The sequence below is a fragment of the Ascidiella aspersa genome, chromosome 5, assembly GCF_963924565.1.
Source record: "Ascidiella aspersa chromosome 5, kaAscAspe10.2, whole genome shotgun sequence".
Classification (NCBI taxonomy): Eukaryota; Metazoa; Chordata; class Ascidiacea; order Phlebobranchia; family Ascidiidae; genus Ascidiella; species Ascidiella aspersa.
Genome location: NC_139451.1, coordinates 28,721,159 through 28,744,652, shown reverse-complemented (window position 1 = coordinate 28,744,652; position 23,494 = coordinate 28,721,159). Strand labels below are relative to the sequence as shown.

The 23,494-nt window shown below is 34.5% G+C and overlaps 3 protein-coding genes across 3 annotated transcripts; 1 reads left to right on the top strand and 2 right to left on the bottom strand.

Annotated features, from left to right (window-relative positions):
* The first annotated feature begins 644 nt into the window (after positions 1-644).
* LOC146145785 (serine/threonine-protein kinase 25-like) lies at positions 645-15,468 on the top strand. Its single transcript, XM_083390318.1, has 11 exons — positions 645-776; positions 1,720-1,821; positions 2,734-2,862; positions 3,745-3,801; positions 3,879-3,987; positions 4,838-4,995; positions 6,532-6,717; positions 8,313-8,452; positions 9,192-9,336; positions 11,145-11,281; positions 12,343-15,468. The coding sequence occupies exons 1-11, from the start codon at positions 738-740 to the stop codon at positions 12,368-12,370; spliced, it is 1,230 nt and encodes a 409-aa protein (XP_083246444.1). The 5' UTR covers positions 645-737; the 3' UTR covers positions 12,371-15,468.
* A 3,203-nt stretch (positions 15,469-18,671) lies between these two features.
* On the bottom strand, positions 18,672-20,927 carry LOC146145784 (vesicle transport protein GOT1B-like). Its single transcript, XM_083390320.1, has 5 exons — positions 20,753-20,927; positions 20,588-20,679; positions 19,848-20,026; positions 19,675-19,756; positions 18,672-19,169 (listed from the first exon to the last, which is right to left on the bottom strand). Exons 1-5 carry the CDS (start codon positions 20,775-20,777, stop codon positions 19,131-19,133), a joined length of 417 nt encoding a protein of 138 aa, XP_083246446.1. The 5' UTR covers positions 20,778-20,927; the 3' UTR covers positions 18,672-19,130.
* Positions 20,928-21,166: 239 nt separating this feature from the next.
* On the bottom strand, positions 21,167-22,833 carry LOC146145783 (WD repeat-containing protein 74-like). The gene has a single exon (XM_083390319.1). It carries the CDS (start codon positions 22,313-22,315, stop codon positions 21,167-21,169), a length of 1,149 nt encoding a protein of 382 aa, XP_083246445.1. The 5' UTR covers positions 22,316-22,833.
* Between the last annotated feature and the right edge of the window lie 661 nt (positions 22,834-23,494).

The window sequence follows — 23,494 nt, the reverse complement described above, 5'->3', positions numbered from 1 at the left end:
TAGTGGTAGGATTCTAGACCAGCGGCAAAAGCTAAATTGTGGTAGGATTTCCAACCTAATTTTGAGCTGCACACCTCAAAATTTGGCCACACCCAAGATCTAGGCGTGAAGTGCCATAAAATGAAGACTTTGAATGTTGCATGAGAGAGAAAGTTTTGGATCTTAGATTGAACGACTTTAGTAAAACATATAACGTTATTTGTAAAATTGCATGGCTAACACATGAAATCATGAACTCTCTATATGTGGCAGATTGGAAACTTTTGATATTGGCCAGGGCAGATGTTAATGCAGCTTAAAATTTTGTGATTCTTGTTAAAGTTGCTTCTAAAAATTGCGCAACTTCGAGAAAGTAATAGTAATAAAATTGTTTCCGAAATTTCTGTGGCCGTAAAAATAAATAACTGAAAAAAAAATGTGTGATTTGAGTAATAACCCTTTGCGGACAGCAGACGGATAGAAAAACAAAAATCCTTTTAGGACTAGCATCATGCTTCACCTTAAAACTGCTACATACCTCAAATAAATGTATTTCATTTTTTACATGATTTTTTTGTTTCTCTTGATTTTAAATGGCGTTTATTTAAACATTTTTCTGTATGTAGTATAAGCTAGGGTTTGAAAACATACAATTTTTTTATTTCAGATTGTGGCAGCATAATTCTTACAAAAGGGGATTTAAATATATTTTTTCTGGTTAAAGAATTACAAAATTACTTCAACTCAAAGTTGTCACAATGGCGAATCTGCTGAATGTGTCTTTCGCTAAACAACAGGTTTGTTATATTGAATTGAACAAAGCTCTATTAAACTGTTTGTTTTTTGTTGACCAAGATTTAGGCAGTTGCTTTGCAGAAAAGTAAAAAATAGTTTGAACCATTGGTAGTAGAGATCGGCCGATATCCATTTTTTGGACCGATACCGATACCCGATTTTTTACAATTTTTCAACCGATACCCGATACCCATTTTTTTATATAGCTGGTAAATGTTCAAAACTTGAATTAATTGAAAATAAAATCCTAATAATGTTTTAGTTTATGTACCTTTATTAATTATTAAACTATTATTTTGCATATCAAGATGCTAAAACCAAAATTTTTTTGATAAAAAAATTGATAAGTTGTTTGTTGTACTGGAAAAATTATATCATTTTTCATACTAAAACATCAGCAAAAGTATCGGCCTACATTTACTGATACTGATATATCGGTAGAAGCCAAATATCGGACGATATTATCATTAAACCGATATATATCGGTTATAGCAGACTAACATCAGTTACTGCTGTATGTTAATAATTATTTTTAGCCAAAATTTAGTGTATATGCTGTGTAATTTTCATAACATAGCCATAGTTTGCCTTTATCATTGTACAGTTAAAAAATACTATTTTTGTACAGTCTTGTCTTTCAAATTAAAAGCCATTTCCTTGCTTAAAATAATAGCCTATGAAATGAAATATTTTTTCGACTTTCCTCTCTTGATAAAAGTCTGTCATTTATATGAGAAATATATTTCGCCACAAAATAGGGCACCATGAGTCTCCCCATTTAAAGTCGTTGTTGTCATTTACGTGTAAGGGCGAGGATATATCTTCGTATTTTTCACTTTGTCTATGAAATGATTTAGGATATTTATTTCTAATGTGTTGTATGCTAATATTTATAATAATATACGTAGCAATCACCCTCTTACAAAAAAACCCTCACATTTACAGAAACAAGCTCTCGACCCAGAAAAGCTGTTCACAAAGCAAGAAAGAATTGGAAAAGGTTCTTTTGGGGAGGTTTATAAAGGAATCGACAACAGAACTTCCGAGGTGCTCAATTAAAGCGAAAATAAATAATCTTACTACTGTATGTCTGTCTTCTGATTATTTACATAGCAGGAAACTAATGACCTATGTTCATTCGAAATTTGGTGACAAGGTTTAAATGTAAATATATTGGGCTCAAAAGGATAAACAACATACTATGTGTTGTTATTTAGGCGTTTGTCCTTATTTTTAAACTTATAGTATATTTCCTAAATAAGTGTTGTTTGTATTTTAGTAAAAATTAAGTTACTTCCTCATGTTGTTTAATATTTAAGAAAGTGACAATTTTAAATACAAAGCTGATACATTTAATCCCTATTTTAGTGCTAAGAAAGTCAAAGAAGTTAAAACAGGGGTGAATTTAAGCCCTTTACCAATTTGTTATATAAGCCCTGCTAGAAGTCAAATGCTTTTAGTAGGCAGCATTTTTAACTTGATGTGATGTGATATTGTTAGAACAATATTCTTAATAAAAAAAAAGATTAATTTTGTGTGTGGATACCTTTAAGTAAAATTTAAAGTTTAAAGAGATTGGCATTTAAACCTCAAGTCAATAATTAATTACAGTTTAGCATTGCCAGTACTGATAAACTGCCACACTCAATCAAATAATCAACCAGTCAATGTAAATACTTGAATGTTCAAAACTCATCATGCACTAATTGGACAGTGCAAAATACTGTTATAAACTTTGGAGCATAATGGTTGGACGTTGTAGTAAGATATAGTAAGAATATCGATATCAAAATGTTCAAAATGATTCCTACTTCTGTATGGGCTTTAATATTCTTACTCTGACTGTTTTAAACAATATAGTGAAATCATTTAATTATAGGTCAGTTGTTTAGTTTTGTAAATGGCTGCCGTTTCAATTAAGAATATCATACCTTGCTGAAAAGCATCTTATGTCGACAGATTGTAGCGATCAAAATAATCGACCTTGAAGAGGCAGAAGATGAAATAGAGGACATTCAACAAGAAATCACTGTGTTAAGTCAGTGCAACAGTCCCCATGTAACTAAATACCACGGCTCCTACCTAAAGGTATATTCTTAACAAGTAGTGTGTTTAGTTTTTCTTCAAGCAGTTTTTTTGTGCCATTACCTTTCATTTAATTCCATTAAAGATAAACAATGTCACCCAATATGTGCTGAGTGATTCAATGTAACAACTTATGCTGTAATGCCTGTTTGTCTGTGGTACACAATTGTGTTTGTACTTTTAAGTAAATACTCTTTCAAATAAAAATTATATTTTTTATATTATCGATTATGCAATAAGCTTTTTAGATATGAACATCACATTTGGGTGGTAATTTGCTGTAAAACTGATAACTTTTGCCCAACATCACATTGGCTTTTGACCTATTGGGCTTTTTTTGCTTGTGTAGAGAAAAAAGTTTTGTATAAGTACTGATTCAAAAGTTAACAAAAAATAATTGCGTCAGTAGGCTTAAATTTCACTGGTTTTTAATACATAATAGCAGTGATTCCCAAACTGTGTGCCGCGGCACACTAGTGTGCCTCGAGAGATTATCAAGTGTGCTTTTTGAAATTAAGGAAAAGAGAGTATTTGTATTACCAATAGGCACACAGGCAAGAATTTTAGACTTAAATACATAAAGTTAATCACAAATTAATAATTTTGAGACATTACATTCGGTTTGTCGTGTGTTAAGGGCGATTGTTTAATTACTCTATTAAAAAAAGTGTGCCACGAAATAGTTAAGATTTGTTTAGTGTGCCGCGAGACAAAAAAGTTTGGGAACCACTGCATAATAGGGTGTTTGTTATTTAAACAAAGTGTAAGGGGTAAAACAATTGGAGAACTCGGGTAAAACAATTGGAGAATATCTGACCTAAGCAATAGGCTTGTTATAACTCACAGGATTGTTTCATTCAGTTAAACGACTGTTTTACATTTAAGGGCACAAAGCTATGGATCATAATGGAATACCTTGGCGGTGGTTCGGCTTTAGATCTGGTGAGTGTTAATTTCTCTAAACACAGTTGTGTAATCCTTTTTTCCTAATCTTTAACTTTTACTGTGATTATTTCCAGATGAAAGCTGGGTTCTTTGAAGAGCCATTCATCGCCACAATTCTTCGAGAAATCCTAAAAGGTTTGGAATATCTGCACGGTGAACGGAAACTTCACAGGGATGTTAAAGGTATTTCATTGTTTAACTTGTTATGTGAATAGCACTGGACAGATGCCAGCAGATTATCAGCCAGGGATAATGGTTTTATTGATGTCTAAATAATAAACAAAAATACGCCACTCGATACCGAGTGGTATTATAGGTACTCGTGTGAAACTAGTGTGGTATCGGTGCCATTCTGATACCAAATTGATTTGTGTTATCAAGACAAACCACATATGAAAAAATATTGCCGATTATGCACCGATATTTTTGACGAGTGTTGCACTGCTGTGTCATTCACACCATATAAAAATAGCTGTTACAATCTGTAAACATATCAATTGTGTTCTAGTTGCCACACTAGTTTGTTTTCATTAAATGTTTTTATTGCTGATAGTGTTTATAGCAAACAATATCTCTGCATTTAGAAATCTAGAAGTATTTTTGGTTACATGTTAATAATAGCTATGAAATAAAATACCTGACATAATAATGTAGCAAGCTTGTTTTTAGTAGTTTACTTTTGTAAATATCCAGCTATTTAATCATCATAAACTTTTACCCCGAAGCTTGCAAAAATAGCTTTTTTGTACTTTTACTTTTGTAAATATCCAGCTATTTAATCATCCTAAACTTTTACCCCGATGCTTGCAAAAATATCTTTAACCAAAATTAAAATATCCTATTTATAAAATACATTTGTGTTTGTGTATTGTGTTTTATTACTGTTAGATAAATTGCAGCCCAAATTATGCCACCACAAAACAATCAAAATCAAGATAAAAGCTCGCTATGAACTCAGTCGCCCCTAATCACTGCCTCAAGTAACTCTTGATATGTGGCGCTGACCTTTCAACTTTCCTGTTATTGCCTGCAGCCGCCAATGTATTGCTTTCCGAGGGCGGCGATGTTAAGTTGGCTGACTTTGGGGTTGCCGGTCAGCTGACGGACACACAGATCAAGCGTAACACTTTCGTGGGGACTCCATTTTGGATGGCACCGGAAGTAATCAAGCAATCAGCATATGATTTCAAGGTGAAGATAGGTTAATTTGGAGCAGGGCTCACCAAACTACTTGACATGTTTTTTCTTGATGTGGCCTCTGTTTATACTTTCGCTAGCCTGTGGGTATGGCCCTGATGAACATTAAATACAGTTGAAATGTAGTCTGAACCAAATTTAAACTATATTTTAAAGAAATCTTAACTGAACGACAATTTTATAAAAAAAACTCATGTAAAATTAAAACCTAAAAATTTGACGCGTTGTCTGTGAACTGTATGACGCTAATGCTTGACGCCAGACGCTAACGCCAGAAGCAAAATGCGTCTAGTGTGAACCAACCTTAAGAAAGTGTGTTTGATGGGCCTCAATGTCTTCACTTATTTTCATATCTTCCTCAACCATCTGATTCTTGCCATGTTTTTTCCATATGTGGCCTCTGTTCATGCATTCGCCAGTCTGTGAGATATTACCCTGATGAACATAAAATACAGTGGAATGACGATTTTATAACTTTATGAAAAAAATATAAAACCTAAAAGTTTGACATAAAAATTTATAAAAAGTTGTACTAGTGACCTCAGATCTAATAGTAATCTTGCCCCAAATAAAAAAGTTTCATGTCTCTTGATTTAAAATGTTCATAGAAACTTCCCTGCCTGAGTACTTTTATTGTGTCACACAAATTCGTTGTCTGTAGATAGTTGTCGGTTGTGGCACAGTTACAAAGTTTTTCTAATCTTGTAATAGGCCATTTTGAGACTCCTGGGTATTGTTGAATATTTCAGAACCATTTTTTTTAAAAACATTTGTGCTGTGTTTCAGTTTTACATGTAATAGATCTTTTCAGGCAATACATGTTTCTTTTAATTACCTAAAACTTTAAACATAGGTAATAAAAGTAGTTATCACGTTTTAATCAATAATAAAAGAATGCAATAACATATTTTTTAATGTTATTCCTATAATAAAAATAGATATTAAACAAGAATCCTGTTGTATCTAAAATATGTTTTTAGGCCTATTGCACTTTTAATAACTTTTTAAAGCTTATTTCCTGGATTAAACTAGGTCAATAGAAGGACTTCGGTGAACTTAAGTGGTTAAATTATCACTGTTCTTAATTTTGCAAGGTTCTAGAAAAACAGCAAGCTTCAATTAAACCAGTGCTTGTCAACCTTTTATGGAACAGTACACACTTTTACGTTTACTGAAGAAATTGTACAACCCTGTGCACGCAATGCACTGAACTTATAGGAGCATACACCCTGTTGTGCTGCAAAATGAACTATTAACGCTTATGGAGAACTAATTAGTACCTCACAATAACGATTATCAAGAGAAATGTTTGTTTTTGATGTCACAGATAGAAGGTAGTAAAGCTATTTTGCTTAAATGCAGTACATGGTGTGCCATGTATTGTACACTCCAGTCAGTCTGGTAATAAACCTGATTATTTATTATGATATCTGGTCATAGGCTTATTGCCATGCGGTATCTTATAAGCACTGAATTGAACTACGTTTTAAGCCAATGTCAATCGATAAAAGTGTTTCAAAATTGTGACAGGCCGACATTTGGTCGCTGGGAATCACTGCCCTCGAACTCGCAAAGGGGGAACCCCCACACGCGGACCTTCACCCTATGCGGGTTCTTTTCCTCATTCCCAAAAACAATCCACCCACGCTGGAGGGAAGCTACTCCAAGGACTTCAAGCAATTCGTCGAGGCATGCTTGAACAAAGAACCTAAATTCGTAAGCATTTTCTAAAAATAAAATTTTTAGCATTAAAAAAAATGAATTTTGAGCATTAAAAACTCATTGAGGAAAGAAACAAATATCGAATTACATTTAAGTTAATTTTTTTAACAAAACAGGTATTGCTTCTAACCTTGAACAAAGAACCTAAATTCGTAAGCATTTTTTAAAAGTAAAAACTAATTACGTATTTTTAGCATTTAAAAAGAAACAATTTAGGCATTTTTTAATTTTCTTTAACAAAATAGTTATTGCTAGTCAACTTTAAAAAAAATACCCCAATTTGTTGGGATTTTTTTCAAAAATTGACAGCGCCAATGTTAATTTCTATATTGAGTTAAAAAATATATTAATTTTATTCGCATACAAACGAACAGACTGAAATACGAGAAAGAAACAATAATCAACAAAATCACATTGAGTTATTATTTTTTTGTCACCAAAACGGTTATTGGTTGTGGCCAAGCAATAAATTTAAAAAAAAATGTCTATGCACAATTAAGCATTGTACTACAGTGTTTCTCAACATATTTTTCGCGGCAACCCAAATACTAAACATATTGGGCCAATGGCGAAGTTTGGGGCTCATTTATTTCACTGAACTTATTGTAAGTGAACACAACTTAAGACATTATTCTTATGAGTGAGAATTTTAATAACATGAAACGTGTCTTTGTTTCACTCAGTCAAAAAATTTGGAGACATCCTACTCAGAAACAATATCAACAACGCCTACTAAGTGACATGACAACTTAATTTGGGGTTGGCTTATGACCCATAGGTTGAGCAACCCTGATGTACAGTCATTGAACTTATGTACGAAAATCAAAAAAAAAGTTTTAAGCACAATAATGTTTTAAAACATTTTAGGCACAATTTAACAATAAGACAACCCTATGTGGATTGGATTGGGGTCTTACCTAGCAAATGACAGGGTTTTGGAGTGCTTTACATTGTGATAAAAATTCAAAAATAAATCTATCATTGCATATTGGAATATTTCCAAGGTTATGTTTGAACTTGTCACAGTAAGTAAAGACAGACAGTACTTTTACAAGTATTGAAATAACACAAGGGGGCCTTGAAACCTTCTGGGTTAGTTTTTGTGCCAAAAGGGCCTCTTTTATGTGGATGTAATGCTATCCCCAAGCATGGGTAAGCGACCAATTTAGAGAGACACAAAACAGGAATGCATTGTGTAAAGTACACCAGTGCTTTCCTAAAGGCTATTACCAAAACAGTGAATACGGATGTCAGACAGTATCAGATCGGCACGATAGCAAATTCATATAGTTTGTTATTCAATGCAGCGATTTCTACTTCGAAAGGTAAATTCATCAAAAATTAGTTGTTCAACGGAGGTAAATAGACTTCTTAATTCTAAAGCATTTTTGTCATTTTAATTTCATGTCATTTACCTTTTTGAGCGTATAGTAATAATGTCATATCGATTCAGATTGCTATATTTTTGTCCAACAAATGATGTATCTGTATAAGCAATGAAATGACAAGTATCGCCATCCCTACTCATGGCCCAGTCAGTCAAATGTAGTGTACTTTTATATATTTATTATATATACTATTTTTTACAGAGACCTCCTGCCAAAGATCTGCTGAAGCACAGATTCCTGAAGCAAGCCAAGAAAACCTCACACCTGGTCGAGTTGATTGACAGGTATAAGGTCTACAAGGCAAATAACAACGATTCGGAAAGTTCGGGAGAATCCGACGAGTAAGTTGTCTTTGCTTGCAATGTGTTGTATTTACGCGGCTAGATTTAATGAGAACCTAACACACCTGAGGTCGAAGCAATCTTGTTTAATTACTCTCTCTTTCCAGATTGCTACAATAGTACTTGAGTATCTATTTTTCAAACAAAATGTGAGCACATTTCTAAACTTGTCTTTCTTGGTTTAAAACCTTCATGTCTACTTAAGTGGTAATGTGACTGTTACTCTTAATTTTTTCTTGAGTTTTAGATTAACTCAAATAAAAAATCTCATTTTCGTTTTAAACTTAAGGCCTATCCAGCTTAAACTTTGAGGTCTACTTAATTGTTACCGTGTTTGTTAGTTTTAAATCCCATTACGTTTTTACACTTCGGGTACACTCATTTGTAAGATGTTTGTTACTTTAAAATCTTACTTGGGTTTTTAAATTTCAAGGTCCACTTAATTGTTAATGTGTGTCTAACTTTCAAAATCCCATTTGGTTTACAAGTTAATTAGCTGTAAGATGTTGTTACTTAATCTTTCTAGGTAAAACTTCAGGGCCAACCAAATGGTACTTTTGTAAGTTTTCGAAGGAAGACATTCGGGGTGTTTGTTAATAAGTTTTAAACATTAATGTCAACTCAATTGTTAGGTGTTGTTACTTTTAAAATTACTTGGATTTTCAAAAAATGTTATTTTGTTGATTACCTACTTTGAAACAGGTTTTACGTTAATTTTACAACAAACGTTAATCTTCAGGGATCAAGAGGACAATGGTGACATCGGCGACGACTGGAACTTCGGAACGATAAAAGCTGGAAGCGGAACAAACTTTGTGGGAAACCTCCAGGAAACAATGCAATCCAAGTCCCTCACTGAACTTCTTGAGCCCTTAATTAGACAGGTAAGAGCATGAAATTGCGATGTTTATGACAACACTCTTACATAGTGCAATATGACGAGTTTTTTTATGTTGTTTGTTGTTGTTTTTGGTGTGGTTTAGTACATTTCTAAATGGCCTAGGTTGCAGTCAAGTCATTAGTGAATGCTCTAAGTCCAAGTCAAGTCTTTTCGCATAAATAATGAGTCAATTCCCAGTCCAAGTCATCGGTTGCCCAAGTCAAGTTCTAGTCAAGTAGTTATTAAAGCAAGTTAATTTTAAGTTTAGTCCTTAACTTTAAACTATTAAAACTGGTAATCTTAGTGCTTATTATGAGCAACGAAGTAAAAAATAACATACACGTAACATATAAAAAGCAAATTAGTTTTATATGCAAAACTTAAGATAAATAACGCAATATTATAAAAAAAAATTGCTTGATGAGACTGCACTGACTTCCTTTGAAAAAACAACTGCCAATTCTCTGCTTTGTTTACAAAAGTAGTCTATATTTTAAGAAGCCATTGTAGAAAGTGCAACAATAGGTTAAAATAATTCGACGCTTAATTGCTGAAGTGTTGTACTTTTAGTTGAATAGGTCATTTAATGAAATATAACCATCTATTGTAAAACAACAAATTGCTTTCGCGGTTTCAGTTCCAAGTATCGATGCGCATAAGTATTGTTCGTAGATTCTTGAATGAACTTATTTGATTACAAGAAGTTGTGCTATTTACAACAATATGTGCTTCAATGAATTTCAGAATGTGTTAAATTACAATTCTTAGACAAGTTAAATTGTGTTAACCATTTCGTTTTTACCTAATATAAAAACAAATCTCTTTTGAACCAGTTATCATTCACCATTGGTCATTACCCTCGGTAAAATCTGTAAAAAACACAACCTACAAGCTCAATATGCTATCTGCAGGCCATAGCAGTAATGAATTGAAAAACCGAGCAGTTTTTTTGTTTTGTACTTGGCTAGTTACAGACTTGGACAACTACATTTTTGTTTTTTTTCTTGTAAAAGTTATATTAGAATTAAAGTAAAACGATTTCAGTTTTTCAAATTAGATTAGAATTACAATACGGTTTTTTAATTAGATTAGAATTGGAATTACTAATTAAAAAAAAAACAGAATATCAACTAGAATTGCATTTAATTGTTCACATTTAAATCTCATTTAAATGTATATGGCAAATATGCCTAGGTGCTATTTTTATACATTTTGGTATGAGCGAAAGCTTTTCAGACTATAAAAATCGCCTACAAGTTGTCCCCACCAAATCAAATTCTTTATGTCGATTGAGAAACTAAAAATTGCCGGTGGACAAAGTAGCATTTTTGTTAAAATCCGAATTAGATTAGATTAGAACTAAAATTAGAGCACACAAGCAATTCTTAAATTAGATTAAAATTAAACTTAGCTGCATTTTGCTGTTCCGTGGTTCTCAAACTTTTTAGATTGTGGCACACTAAAAGAAATCTTAAATATTTCGCCACACACAAAATTTTAACAGAACAACAATAGAGTCATTTTACAACCACCCTTAACACACGACAAACTATATGTGTCTCAATATTATTAATTTGTAATGAATAGTGCGTATTGAAGTCTAAAATGCTTGCGTGTATGCCTATTGTTCATACAAATACTCTATTTTCCAAAACTACAAGAAGTGTCGCGGCACACTTAACAATCTCTCGAGGCACACTAGTGAGCCGCGGCACACAATTTGGTAACAACTGCTGTAATTCGTTAAATTAGACAACTCCGATTATCCATTTGTCCAAATCTGGCTATTTACTTGTTTTTTTGTTTTTTTAGCTCAAAGAAAATCGCTTCGAGAACGAAGGACGTCACACAGCGCTCGACAGCATTATGAGGTCACTAAGAGAAGCTGACAAGTCTTGTCCCGGTATTATTGACAATCTCGTAAAGGGAATTGTAACCCGGTTTCAAAGGTAATCCTATACGGAGTGTTTATTTACTGTACTGCTGCTCAAAACCAAAGGTCTTTAGTTTATTTCATGAAAAAAATGTTCCGTTACTGTTGTTTTATCGTGTACTTTTTTTTAGTCTATTGCGACCGAAGAATTTGTTTTACCAAGCTGTAATATAAAATCACCTTTTTAGGACTGTAAACCGTTTCTATGTTTGATGATTCGGTTTGACTGCTTCTTTTTACCTGATTTGTTTGGCTATTTTACCTATCTCAAGGTTTTTATGTTAATGTCTTACAGATATTTGTTATTTATACAAAAACAAACAATAATTTAGTATATTTTTTAATCAATTTTTCATTTTCATTTCAGCTTACGTATATTATTGAAACGTCTAAAACCGTAAAACAATTGAGTTTTTATACATTTCCAATTACATCGTTGGCAATTTCAATTAGTTATTTTTACGAAACCAAGTAGTGTTTTTTCATGATCGTTATTTCTCTGAAAGAAACCTACTTTTCTAAAACATTCACGTTATTTTTTAAATTGTGCCTACCAGAAGTTCGAGAAACCTTAGTCTGCCAGGGTTTTTAATCTTTTTTTATCGTGGACCTCCTAATATTTTTGGGAGTCCGCCTTGGCCAGGGATTTTTAGAGATGACGTCATAAAAAAGTGTAGACTTAAAATACCTTATTTTACAGGTACATTTAAAGGAGAAGGCACAAAAGAGTTTTTTTTTTTCAAATAAACTCATTTATCTTTCCATTTTTTAAGTTATACACAAATATCTCTATTTGGGTTTTTATGTACCCCAATGGCTCCCAGTTTAATAACCCGTGGTCTAAACACTTATTTCAAACGACATTTATCTTTATTTATTGTTTTGCAGATATACTTTTCTTGTCGGGTTCGTTATTTCTTTAAAAAAAAAACTACTTTTCCAAAACATTCACGTTTTTTTAAAAACTTTTCAAATTATACTTAACAGAAGTTCAAGTACCCCGAGTCGAAACACTTTTTATCAACAATTATTTATTTTATTGTTTGTTTTAATGAACAATTATTTCTTGCTTTGCAGATATAACCAACCACAGGCGAACCGCTGAAGTTTTTCGCTCGAGATGCCGCGCAGATTTTATTTTCTTGCTTACTTTCGTTGCTCTGCGGCGCCCCCTTGTGGAATTCTCCAGCAGTGTTCTGACCACAGCGATGACGTCACGCATTTTCGACTGACCCAACAGGCCCCGAAGCAAACAAATCGAAACCAGCCCCGCTATATCACTTTGGTCTTAATTCACTTGAGTGAGATGTTCCACGAAATCAGCCATCTTCGGCAAAAATCTTTACACACGTGGTTAGGGGTTTCTCCAATTTAAAAACTGATTCTATTTTCGTTAGTTAAATTCCTGAGCTTTTTGGCACTTTTTTTTCTACCATGTTCCATAAATAATTTTGAGAAAAACTTAACCGATCTCTCCCATATGAAAATTGGATTTTTCTCTCCTTCAAAAAATGATTCTACTAGGGGGTTAATTATCCTCCTAAATTATTTCGGACAAGTTGGGATAGTTTACCAATAATTGATTTCCAAGAAAAATGTAAGCGATTTCACACACACGAAAACTCGGCAACTATTTTCTTCATGCCTTAAGTACAACATAGAGAAAAAAAAGAAAAACTACACCGTTCCCAAAACACCTCTAACGAGGCATAATACTTTCCTAACACCCTCGTTTGCTCTTTGTCTTTCTTCTACGTGCTACAAAGTTCGGAGGATATTCGGTTCTCAAACCGAACTGAACTCCGTGAAGCTCATTGACAAGTTTTCCATCCTATATTTCTGCAAGACACCGAGTTTCTTTTAAATTCTCCCCGGAGTCAATCCTCTCAACGCTGTACAATAATCAAAATCTAGCATGGTTGTCAAACCTTGTTCCGAAGGGTATCACGGTTTTCTGTCATTTTCTGTCAAACATGCAAGTTAATTTGTACAATTAAAGGTTGGTACAATTTGATCAAAAAAAATAAGGTTACCCCCTTTAAAACAAAACTTCCACCGATTGATATAAATCGACGATTCTCAAACTTGTTGGTAGTTTTAACAACACTCTTAACTATGGTTTCCCGACGTATTTTTATCGGCTCCCAATGCCCAAAACATACAAGTTAGCTTGCTGTAGTAAGGGTTGTCCTAATTGAACAAAAATATCCGGTTACGCCCTTAGTCTAAACCAGGGTTTCGTAATTCACAGTTCTACCAAAATTTTTTTTTTGCTTGTGCCACACTTTTTTAAAATTATGGGGCACATAGAAAGAATTACCTGTCTAACAGTAGTTCTCAAACTTGTGGTCCTTTGGGAAGTTCTAAGGGTACTGAGCAATAGCGTCTAAAACTGAAAAATATTGCGATAATAATTCCTTTGACAGTTTGTATGAGAACTGATTTGTATGAGAACTGAAACAGTAATGTACTTATTGAACCGTCCGAATAATCCTTTTTTAAAAGTAACGACCCACCCCTATTCCCATAAGAAACGAAAAATAGTCAGTGGAGAAGGTTTGGGAAACACTGTTCTAAATATAATAAAGGGAAAAAGCAGTTCACAAAATCTTCACCGATTTAATAAGAAAAAATATAAAAATTCTCTGCTCTAATCTGAAACCACGCAGTACGGTAAACGTTGCTCAATTTAGCCCAATATTTGTTTTGAATTTTTGTTTTTTGTGTTGTACACGAATGCTACCATGCCTCACCTGCCTACACTGGGTGTCATTTCTCACTTCTAGCAGTTGGGTTATTTGAATTATGTCCAGTTGTCATTACCATTGTGGGCAGGATAACAGGTTTTAAGTTGTCGATCATTTGCTAATCTTCGTTTTTCGGCGAACGACAAATTTACGTATTTTTGTTTCATCGAAACTCCTCTGACCAAGTGCTGATTGCCCAATGAGGCGCCCAGATTTAAAATCTATCCACCGTGTAATTTTATCCATTCACATCCACTGAAATTTTGTTTCACGCCAGTCGTGAAAATTCTTACAGCATTGCGTCCTTCATAAAAAATACCGCTCTTTTTCTGACCCAGCTCCGTTTACATTTACCCTACCCTTTTTTCAACTTAGGATAACGCAGCCTTTTTTTGCATATAAATTTATATTGCTTCAAGTTCTTATAACTCAGCAGTTGTTTAAACGAAGATTGCAATGGTAATAAATGCGTAACAGCCGGAAAGAACATCTCAGCAATTTGTGCACCGACTGTTTTACTTCGGCTACCACAGACACTTCAGCTTGTTCTACAACTCGGGGCTGTGTTGTTCAGTTCGGTAGCCACACTATTTCATTGCACAGTGCATCTCCATCGCGTTTTCCCAACATCAAGTTTGTTTCTTCAATTCCCTATTTATGGTGCAGTCGCTTGCTTCTATATGGGACTCCTGTAGTTAAAAGGACCCCGGCTTGCGAAATTTCAACCCGTTCAGGGTTACCCTCAGCGCTATGTTATCGTTTTTTTTTCGGGCGTTTGTCCGTGTCCATTTTGGTGTAGCGCCAAAACTCTTTGTGAGTAGCTGAAAAAAAGCTACACCCACGTGCAATGACTAGACCGCCGCCTGTGCCTTTGCTAATCCAAACTTCCAGTGTATATCTCTGTTTTATGTTAGGCGAATATCCGAAAAATGAGCGGCTGTTTAAGCGCTTGCCTTATTTATTAGGCCGACACGTCTAAAGGCTATCATCATGTGCTTTTCAGATATACCCATAGTTCATATCCTGTTTACTCTTTCGGCCGGAGCATTAACAGTCTCGTTTTACAATGCTGCTTCTGCTTCAAAAGCTTAATGTGTGTCGATTGGTTACTATTGTGGGCCAAACTAGGTGTATCCGAAAATGTAGTCAACTCTATACAGATTAATGCACTTTTATGCTGGCACAATCATGAAAGGAAACGTTGGTTCTCTGGGATATGCTTGCTCATCATTGCAGAATACAAGTATTAGTAGATTGGTTTAGATTGACACTTTCACTTATAATTTGTTTACATCAAAAATGCTATTAAAGTAATTAAAAAATATAAACCGATTCTTGTTGTTTTTATTGCTTATTGACGAGAGTTAATTTCCCCAAAAAACTGTTATCATAATATACTGATTGTATATTTCGCTATTTCCATTTCCAAAGATGTTTTATAAATACAAGAACTGTTATTTGAAAGGTTCTGGTGTGGAGGGTGTAATGAACGGTTGCCTATTCCGGTAATTTAGGGATTCGTTTTGCTGATAATTACATAAACCTAAATTTTTGTAAGTCCTAAGCTGAAAAAAATGATTCAATCTTTTCTAACAAGTCTCGTTTATTTATAAATCACCTTCAAATTTGTACCGAGTATCTTGCTTTACAAAACCTAAGTTTTTCAAAATCTGAAACCATCTTTATTGCATTGTTTAACGGTTAGGTAGGCTTCGCAAAAGAACGTATGATAAGACTGTTTTGTTTGCAAAAAAACATTTTATTCTTTTTGGCGACAATTTCGCATAAATTGTATTTGCAAAAAAATGCATGTTCTCACAACACTGCTAAGCTAATGTGTGCATTATTGTCAAAAAACTTTCTCGAAACCCTTTAAAGAAGAGTTCCTGCAATAACTCTGCTTTCCAGGCTTGCAAACTCGAATTGCCGGATATAATTACCGAGGCCAAACCGATATGTGGCTGTATTTATTTATTGATTTGAGCGACAGTTTACGTTCAGTGGTTAATGAGGTGGCCTGATCAAATGTGGAAACTAAACACCCCTGGCCTGCAGGTTGTGGTTAAAGTAAGCCTAAACTGCGTTTCGTTAATGTATTTTTTTCTTCGTGTCATGGTCTCTCGACTAACTCCCCTCTGAGCCTGTGTAGCTCAATTGGCAGAGCATCGGTACCGGTAAGGCCGGAGGTCGAACCTCACCACAGGTTAGTTGTTTCTCCAGCCTGCCTTGCTTGCATTTTGATCAACTGATTCGATTTATCTATCGTAGGCGTCTGTTGTAGTTATACTAGTATTACACTACTGTTCTTAGTAACAGGGCTGCGGAGTCGGACTCGGGACTCGACTGAGTCGGTTTGTTTTGGGACTCGAGTAAGACCGCGTAAAACTACCCGAGACCCGAGTCCAACGTGCGCATGCACAGTACCGAATTTTAAAACTGTTAAGGCGGCAAAATGTAATAGCAAATGGTGAAATATTTTTAAACCATGTATAGGCTAATGCGGCTGGATCAATTATGACACCAATATGAGTGGATTGCAGAAAACCCACCTTAATTTAGTTGCGTAAATGGGTAAAATACAGGCTGTAGAGTCAGAACTTAACTCGGGACTCGACAAAATCTTACATTTGGCCGGAGTCGGACTCGGGTGTATTTTTTGGGCCGCAGTAGGACTCTGTTTTTTTGTTAACCGACTCCGCAGCCCTGTTAGTAATATAATGGTTAGTTCGACTGAAGATATTTGTTGATAGCCTACTTAGCCTATTGTGTGTTTCCATAGTAGTAGGGGGAGCGTAAATTGTATTTCGGTTGACTACGGCGAATTAAGAAGGTAAATAATTCACGTGAGAATATTTGCCTTTATGCCTATTTCTTTTTTTTTTTCAGTATAAAGTTAATCAAGATAACCAGATGCAGGCTGCCTGTAGGCTATGAACAATGTGGCGAAAAAACTAAAATTATTAGGGGCGAATTTTCTCACTTTTTAATTCGTCGTAATCAACCGGGATACATTTAGTCCTATTTTTCATGGCACATTTGCGCGAGAATTTAATGGGCAACAATAAAAAGGCCCTCTTCAAGTAACATATTTAGTGACGTCACGCTTTGACGTATTTTTGTGAGGTCATACTTGAAGGGCCGTCAAAAATGCTATATCTGGTGACTTTTTAGAACTTTAAAGGGTCCCGATTTTAAGCCTAAAAAGTCGTAACCCTAGTTGTGCAAGCAAGAATCGACTACTTTTTGATAGAATTAAACCGGGCCTCCCAATATCAAAATCTTGAGTTGATTATAGACGGCTTAATTATGCTGATTTTTCTTTCCTATATTGTGCATAGAAAGATCAATGTGAAAATATTTAATTTTAAATGTTTTAAATCTTTTTAAACCTTACTGGTTGTTCAGGAGCAAATGTAAAAAGGTTTAAATTACAACTTCGTTTGCCAGTGAGTTGCGTGATAAGATAAGGTAAAGCAAACCATTTAAAGGTCACCTGTGCCTTAAGTTTGTACTTATTCGTAATTAGGACAACGGCCAAATATTGTTTTAGACGTTGTAGCCTATATTTCAATCCAGCTTTTTCTAATATTTAATTCGATTCAATTAACGACTTAAAAGCAAGAGGTCCATATTGTTATTTCTTTTAGGAAGTCAAACCGTTAAATTTTTCCGGCGCATGTTCGGTACAGGTTTAACATTTTATTTATAACCTGCAACATTTTTGGTCACGGTTTAATGCAATTTCAAAGTTATTGTTTATCTCCGTATATCGTTGTTTTAAAACGGATTTAAAGTCCGGTTCGATTATGATTTGAACTTGAAACAGTTAATCTGCTAATATATAGAATAATTCTAAGTGTTGCACCTTATTTGATCTTTCGTGAAGTAAAAAAATGAAAGGAGCGGTTACTACTAAAATGCTAAACATTAAAAATGTGGCGTTTTGTTTCATGAATATGCGGTGTTTTGCCGTCAGCTTTCGCACTACACGTACTTAGTGCACTATGGTGTACTGTAGAGCAGTGGTTCCCAACACGTTTTTAAGGCGATCCATTTTGAAAAAAAAAATTAATTTGGTATAATCTTGGGACCCAAGCAAATACAAGATTGTGTTGCACACAAATTGCACTACAAACGCAGTTACTTTTTCCGAAAATAATATGTTTATTAAATCACTAATGAGATAGTTGTGCTCGCTTGCTCTCAGTGAGTTTTTGAAATCGTTATTTTGCTTGAGAATATAGAGTAACGCATGTCAGCTTTAACTTCCAGCCGGTTTCGCTGTTTGGTTTTCATATTTTGTAATTATGATTTCCAGTTTTGTGAAAAGATACAATATGCTTGAAAAACAAGCGACCCCCAAAATTAAACCACTGCTGTAGAGTGATCTTCCATGGAAATTAGGCACCTTTATCGCTCCCATTTATGTGTTACTAACAAAAATTATTGATAGGCCGCTTTTGACAGTTTCAGGTCGAGTAATTTTCAGTTTAGTTTGGTTCGACTTACTAAATTCTCAACAATCCGTTCACAGCCTTTTAAATAAACAATGCCAAAAATGTCTACGTAAATGGTGGATTCTAGACGCAGAAGAAAATGTGAAACTTTTTTTGACCCCTTTACATATATCGGCTTAAAAACACACACATCATACTGACTGCTAGACGAGAAATTTTATTTCTTAACACAACTTGAAACTCACATTCTCCAGTGGAGCCATCGCTAAGGCACGCAATTTTACGCATTTTATTCAAAAGGCGACATTTGCGAGTTTTTACAGTAACGAAACTAGTAATACCGTTCTCTACAGACATAAAGCATGGTTGTGACCAATTATTCTACTAACTAGCTTTAACAGACGTCGTCGTACGTGCCATTTTAGTACCGAACGCCCCGTACATCATATTGCACACATAAAAACTATTAAACATATACAATTTCGTTAAACTCTTTTAGAAAAATATGAAAAATCGTATGGGCGGTTGCTCCATTAAACTGAAACGCTTAGAAGTTGTCGGTTGTTAAATCGGCTGGAAGTTGTAGATTTCCCGCAAAGCACCATAGCAGCATTAGCGAACAACTTCAAGTCGCATAAAAATACCACACGAAAAGGTGGCATCAGACCATTGGATGTTGGCCTTCGAGCTTTTCAGCAAACTAAGAACATATAAACATGTCACTGTTTGTGAACGGGAGCAAGTGAACATAAGACCAATCAAATCCAACAATAACAGGCCTGTGTGGTGAAACCATAGTCTCATAACACTAAGTTGGTATATTTGAAAGCAACACTCAGCTTTAAACAAAGGACTGAAAAATTTAAAACGAAATGATTTTACCTGCTAAACAATAATAATTAGACTTTTTATAGATAAATAACAGTGTTGTAATGACTTAATTAAAGCACTTAAGTCACTTTTAAATGACTTAAACAAAGTCGTTTTGGTAAAAGGACTTGACTTGAATCTTTCGAGAAAGTGTTTTATTTTACATTTTTTCATACAATTGAGTTAATTATCCAATTAGATTGGTACATTTTCCCTTATTTTTAGTTGAGTTAACTACTTTTTAGGTTCATCATTTTATTTTGATATCAGTGATTTGACTTGGAGATGACTTGCTCTAATAATGACTTGACTGAAGTAAAAAGGCAATACATTACCTTGTTTATAACTGGGATGTTTAGAATACTTCCAATCACAGGAACCCTCCTTAAAAAGTTGATAATAACCGGGAAAAAGCCACTGTAAAATAAAAATCAAACGTGATATTAATTATTTATGACAAAAAGCTGAAAATATGAAATTAAAGTACCAAACTTTTTTCTGTACATACCTAAATAAAAGGAAGAACCCATAGGTTTCAACACACATTCCAATTAAAGGATATCCAAGCAGGACAATTAAAATTCCCGAAAAGAAGAAACCGCTCGACTTTATTTTGTGTTTTTGAAAAAAGAAGTTGAACGTCCTTTGAAGGCCAATGATAAAGGACAAGCCACTTATGAAAAGAAGCTGTAGAAATATTTATATTAAATTTGAAGCAAAATTTCCGATATTTGTGTGAAAGATATTTTGGCGCTCGTCTAGAATCCTGTCACATTTTCATCCAGGGTTCATTGTGCAAGTATTATAATAATATTTATTCCTTACATGAAATTTCATTTTTGACTACTTGTTTGGGTACTGTAAAGGAAGTGGTAGATTTCTAGATCAGCGTCAATGTTTTTTGTTTTTTTTATTAAACTTTCAAACAGGCAATATTCATTTCTAAGGTTTATGTAAACAAATTACAAAAAATCAACAAATGGGGAAAAAAGTTATGTTCATGTTTGTTTAATGGTAAATAGCAAAGGGGTCTTCAACATGTAGATATTGGTAATAATTAGAGAGCAAATTTAATACTCCTAACTAAAATTGAAGAATAAGAACTATAATCACTTTTTAGCTATGCAAAATAGGTCAAAGAACAACATGTAACTTCCAAAATGCAACAAAAGTATTGGTAAGCAATGTTCGCGTTCACTCAAGGGTAAATAATAAGGGGTTTTAAACACATGGCCATTAGACTCTTACATTTCCAAAGGCGAGAAGAACTCTATCGAAGAGCAAGACCATTCCCAGAAATAAAAAGAAAGATCCAAAGCCAGCAAGGCCAATGCCAATTTCTGCAAAATTATATGTTTAACAATAGTGACACACATCATATATTATTTTTAGGATGCTGTTTGATGTACTTACTTTGGCTGTCTGTAACAGATATCATCTCAGTTGATTTTATTGTATCCTATTGTTTAAAAGTAGTGTGTCCTAAACCTTTATGAAAAAGCAACAGGTAATAATGATTGTAAAAAGGCCTTTCTTAAAATGTTGAAGTTTGAACATGATAGCACACTTTGTCTAATTAAATATTGTAAAGATTAAAGTTCACCGCGTTTGTGTTGTTTAGTAAATGGACTTTGGAATTACACTCAGACTGTGTTATTCAAACAAAAGTACACAAACAAATTAACAACATAATGCATAATATGCCATTATCCTAAAGAAGGCGTCTTGTATAGGACTTTGATTGATTATAATTAAACTGCTGGATGAGCAACACTTGGTAATACATTATGCCTGGCAGCAATAGCTTATTTCAAATTAACAACATTTCTATTTCTTCTTGTTTTTTTTAATTTGATTTGCATTTTCATCGACACCACTATCACTGTCCGATTCAGAACCAGTTAAATCAGACTCATTGCCGTCTGAAATTCGGTCCATTTTTTCCCACATTTCTTCACTTTCCTCGTCGATTTTCCTTTTTTGTGTCTTGCTGTTGGCTTGATCTGGCGCGATTTGTTCATCAGTTACCAAAACAGTGTTCAGTCGCGATTTTAGGTAGACTTTATGGATAGGTTTTGCGTGCTTTTCTTCATGAACCCGAAGGTATCGATCCAAACCACAAGAGAAGATATGCGATGAATCTTTGTGGCACACAATGCTACGAATGCTGCCGGCAAAACCGTTGTAGCACCTCAACACAGCTTTCATTTTCCGTATATCGAATGCTGCCATTTCCCCTCTGGTGTTACCCACTATAACTTGATTGCCAGTTTTTTCCATCAATGCTGCAGCGGTCAATGGGTATTCTGAAAATTCTGTTTCCAAAATTGGCCTTCTTTGGTTTGACTTGGTGTCGTAAATCCTTAGATTGTGTGTTCCAGTTGTGGTGAGAATTCTACTCGTATCGGGCAGGAATATAATGTTAGTTACCCAGACTGGTATGCGGTGCTGCACCCAATTTAGCGGCACATTTTTAGCTTTAAAAATAGGCTGTGACGGTGATTTGATATCCCAGACTTTTAACAGGTTTTCTTTTCCCCCAACAGCGACATGATTTAAATGTTCGCTATAGGCCATACAAACTGCATTATTCCCGGCAGGAATTGTTGAACACTCATCTCCATTAGCCTTCCACAGTTTAACGCAGCCTCTGGATGTACAAGTTAAAAATGTATTGCCAATACATTTTATTGCGATTAACTCATCTTTTTCACATTCAAAACAAGGAATTTCGTAATTCGAAAGGATGTTTCCGTTAGTTATATCAAAGCAACGAACTGCACCATTTTTGTGACCAGTATAAAGCTGTGACTTATCATGTCCATTCCAGCACATCGACTGTATTTCATGCTCCTTTCCATAGTTTTCCTTGTCAAAGTGGTTTGTCGCTACTTTTTTTGTAAGGTCAACCGATTTCAACAAACCTGTTTCAGCACCAAGCCATACTTGGCCCAATGCCTTGTTCGATTCGGTCATTTCGACAAATGTTTATAGTTTGCATTCAAAATTACCATTTAAATACAACTAAAAGAAGAAATAAAATGACGCTGGTCTACCAGTATGCATTCTGTGGCAGGTGCACACCTGCGATTTTTTTTAAACAAATTTCTGTGCACACTTGAAATGGAATATTGCACACTTAAAGTACGAAAAAAAGCTAAATTGTGGTGGGATTTCTAACCTAAGGTGTGCAAAAGCATAATCGCACACCTCAAATTTGATATTTGGGCGTGAAATGCCATAAAATGCAGACTGACTGGTCTAGAATCCTACCACATTTTTGTTAGGGGTTTGTATATATGGCTAGCAGCATTATTTAGGTTAGGGTGCGAGTTGGCATTTTGGTTTGGGTGGGTCAAGTATTATTATTTCAATTTATTCTCCCGTATTTATTTCTTCCTTGCAACTCCATTGTTTCGTTACTGCAAAAAAGTGGAAGGACTCTAGAACAGCGCCAGTAAAACATAAGACAACTGTTAAATAAAATGATTATCTGGATCTAAACCTCTCACCGATGATACTACGGATTGTTTGACAAAACTAAACACGGGTCAAAGTCTGATCGCTGACATAAAGTTACCACGCAATAATAACTTGCGGCGCTGGTCTAGAATCCTACTACAATGCAAATTATTTGGGTTAGGGTGCGGCGTTAGCGTTTGGGTTAGGGTGGGTCAAGTATTATTATTAAATAATGAATATATTAATACTTGACCCACCTTTACCCAAACACTAACCGACACCCTAACTCAAATATTGTGTGTTGTTTTAATAATGTGGTAGGATTCTAGACCCGCGCCTAACTTGCTAATTACTGAGCACGTAAATCAGTTTGGATTAAAGTTTGCGATCAGTGTCAGCAGTGTGTAACGCGCAATTTCGAAAAAGCTACCTTTAACATAAATTTTAAAGTCACACAACTTTACATTTTAAACCATTTTTTAAGCTTTCTATATTGAAAAAGATTTTACAAGGGTTCCACGTTTACTTAACCAACACAACAACTTCAATAAACTGTTTTAGGGGTTGCCCCTATATTTGAAAATTAGCGTTTTCAATAAAAACTGCCACACACACATAAGTTTATCTGCCTTGACTATTTTGTAGGCGTATGACACTTAAATACACCTGTCCGCCTTCTACAAACACTATTCT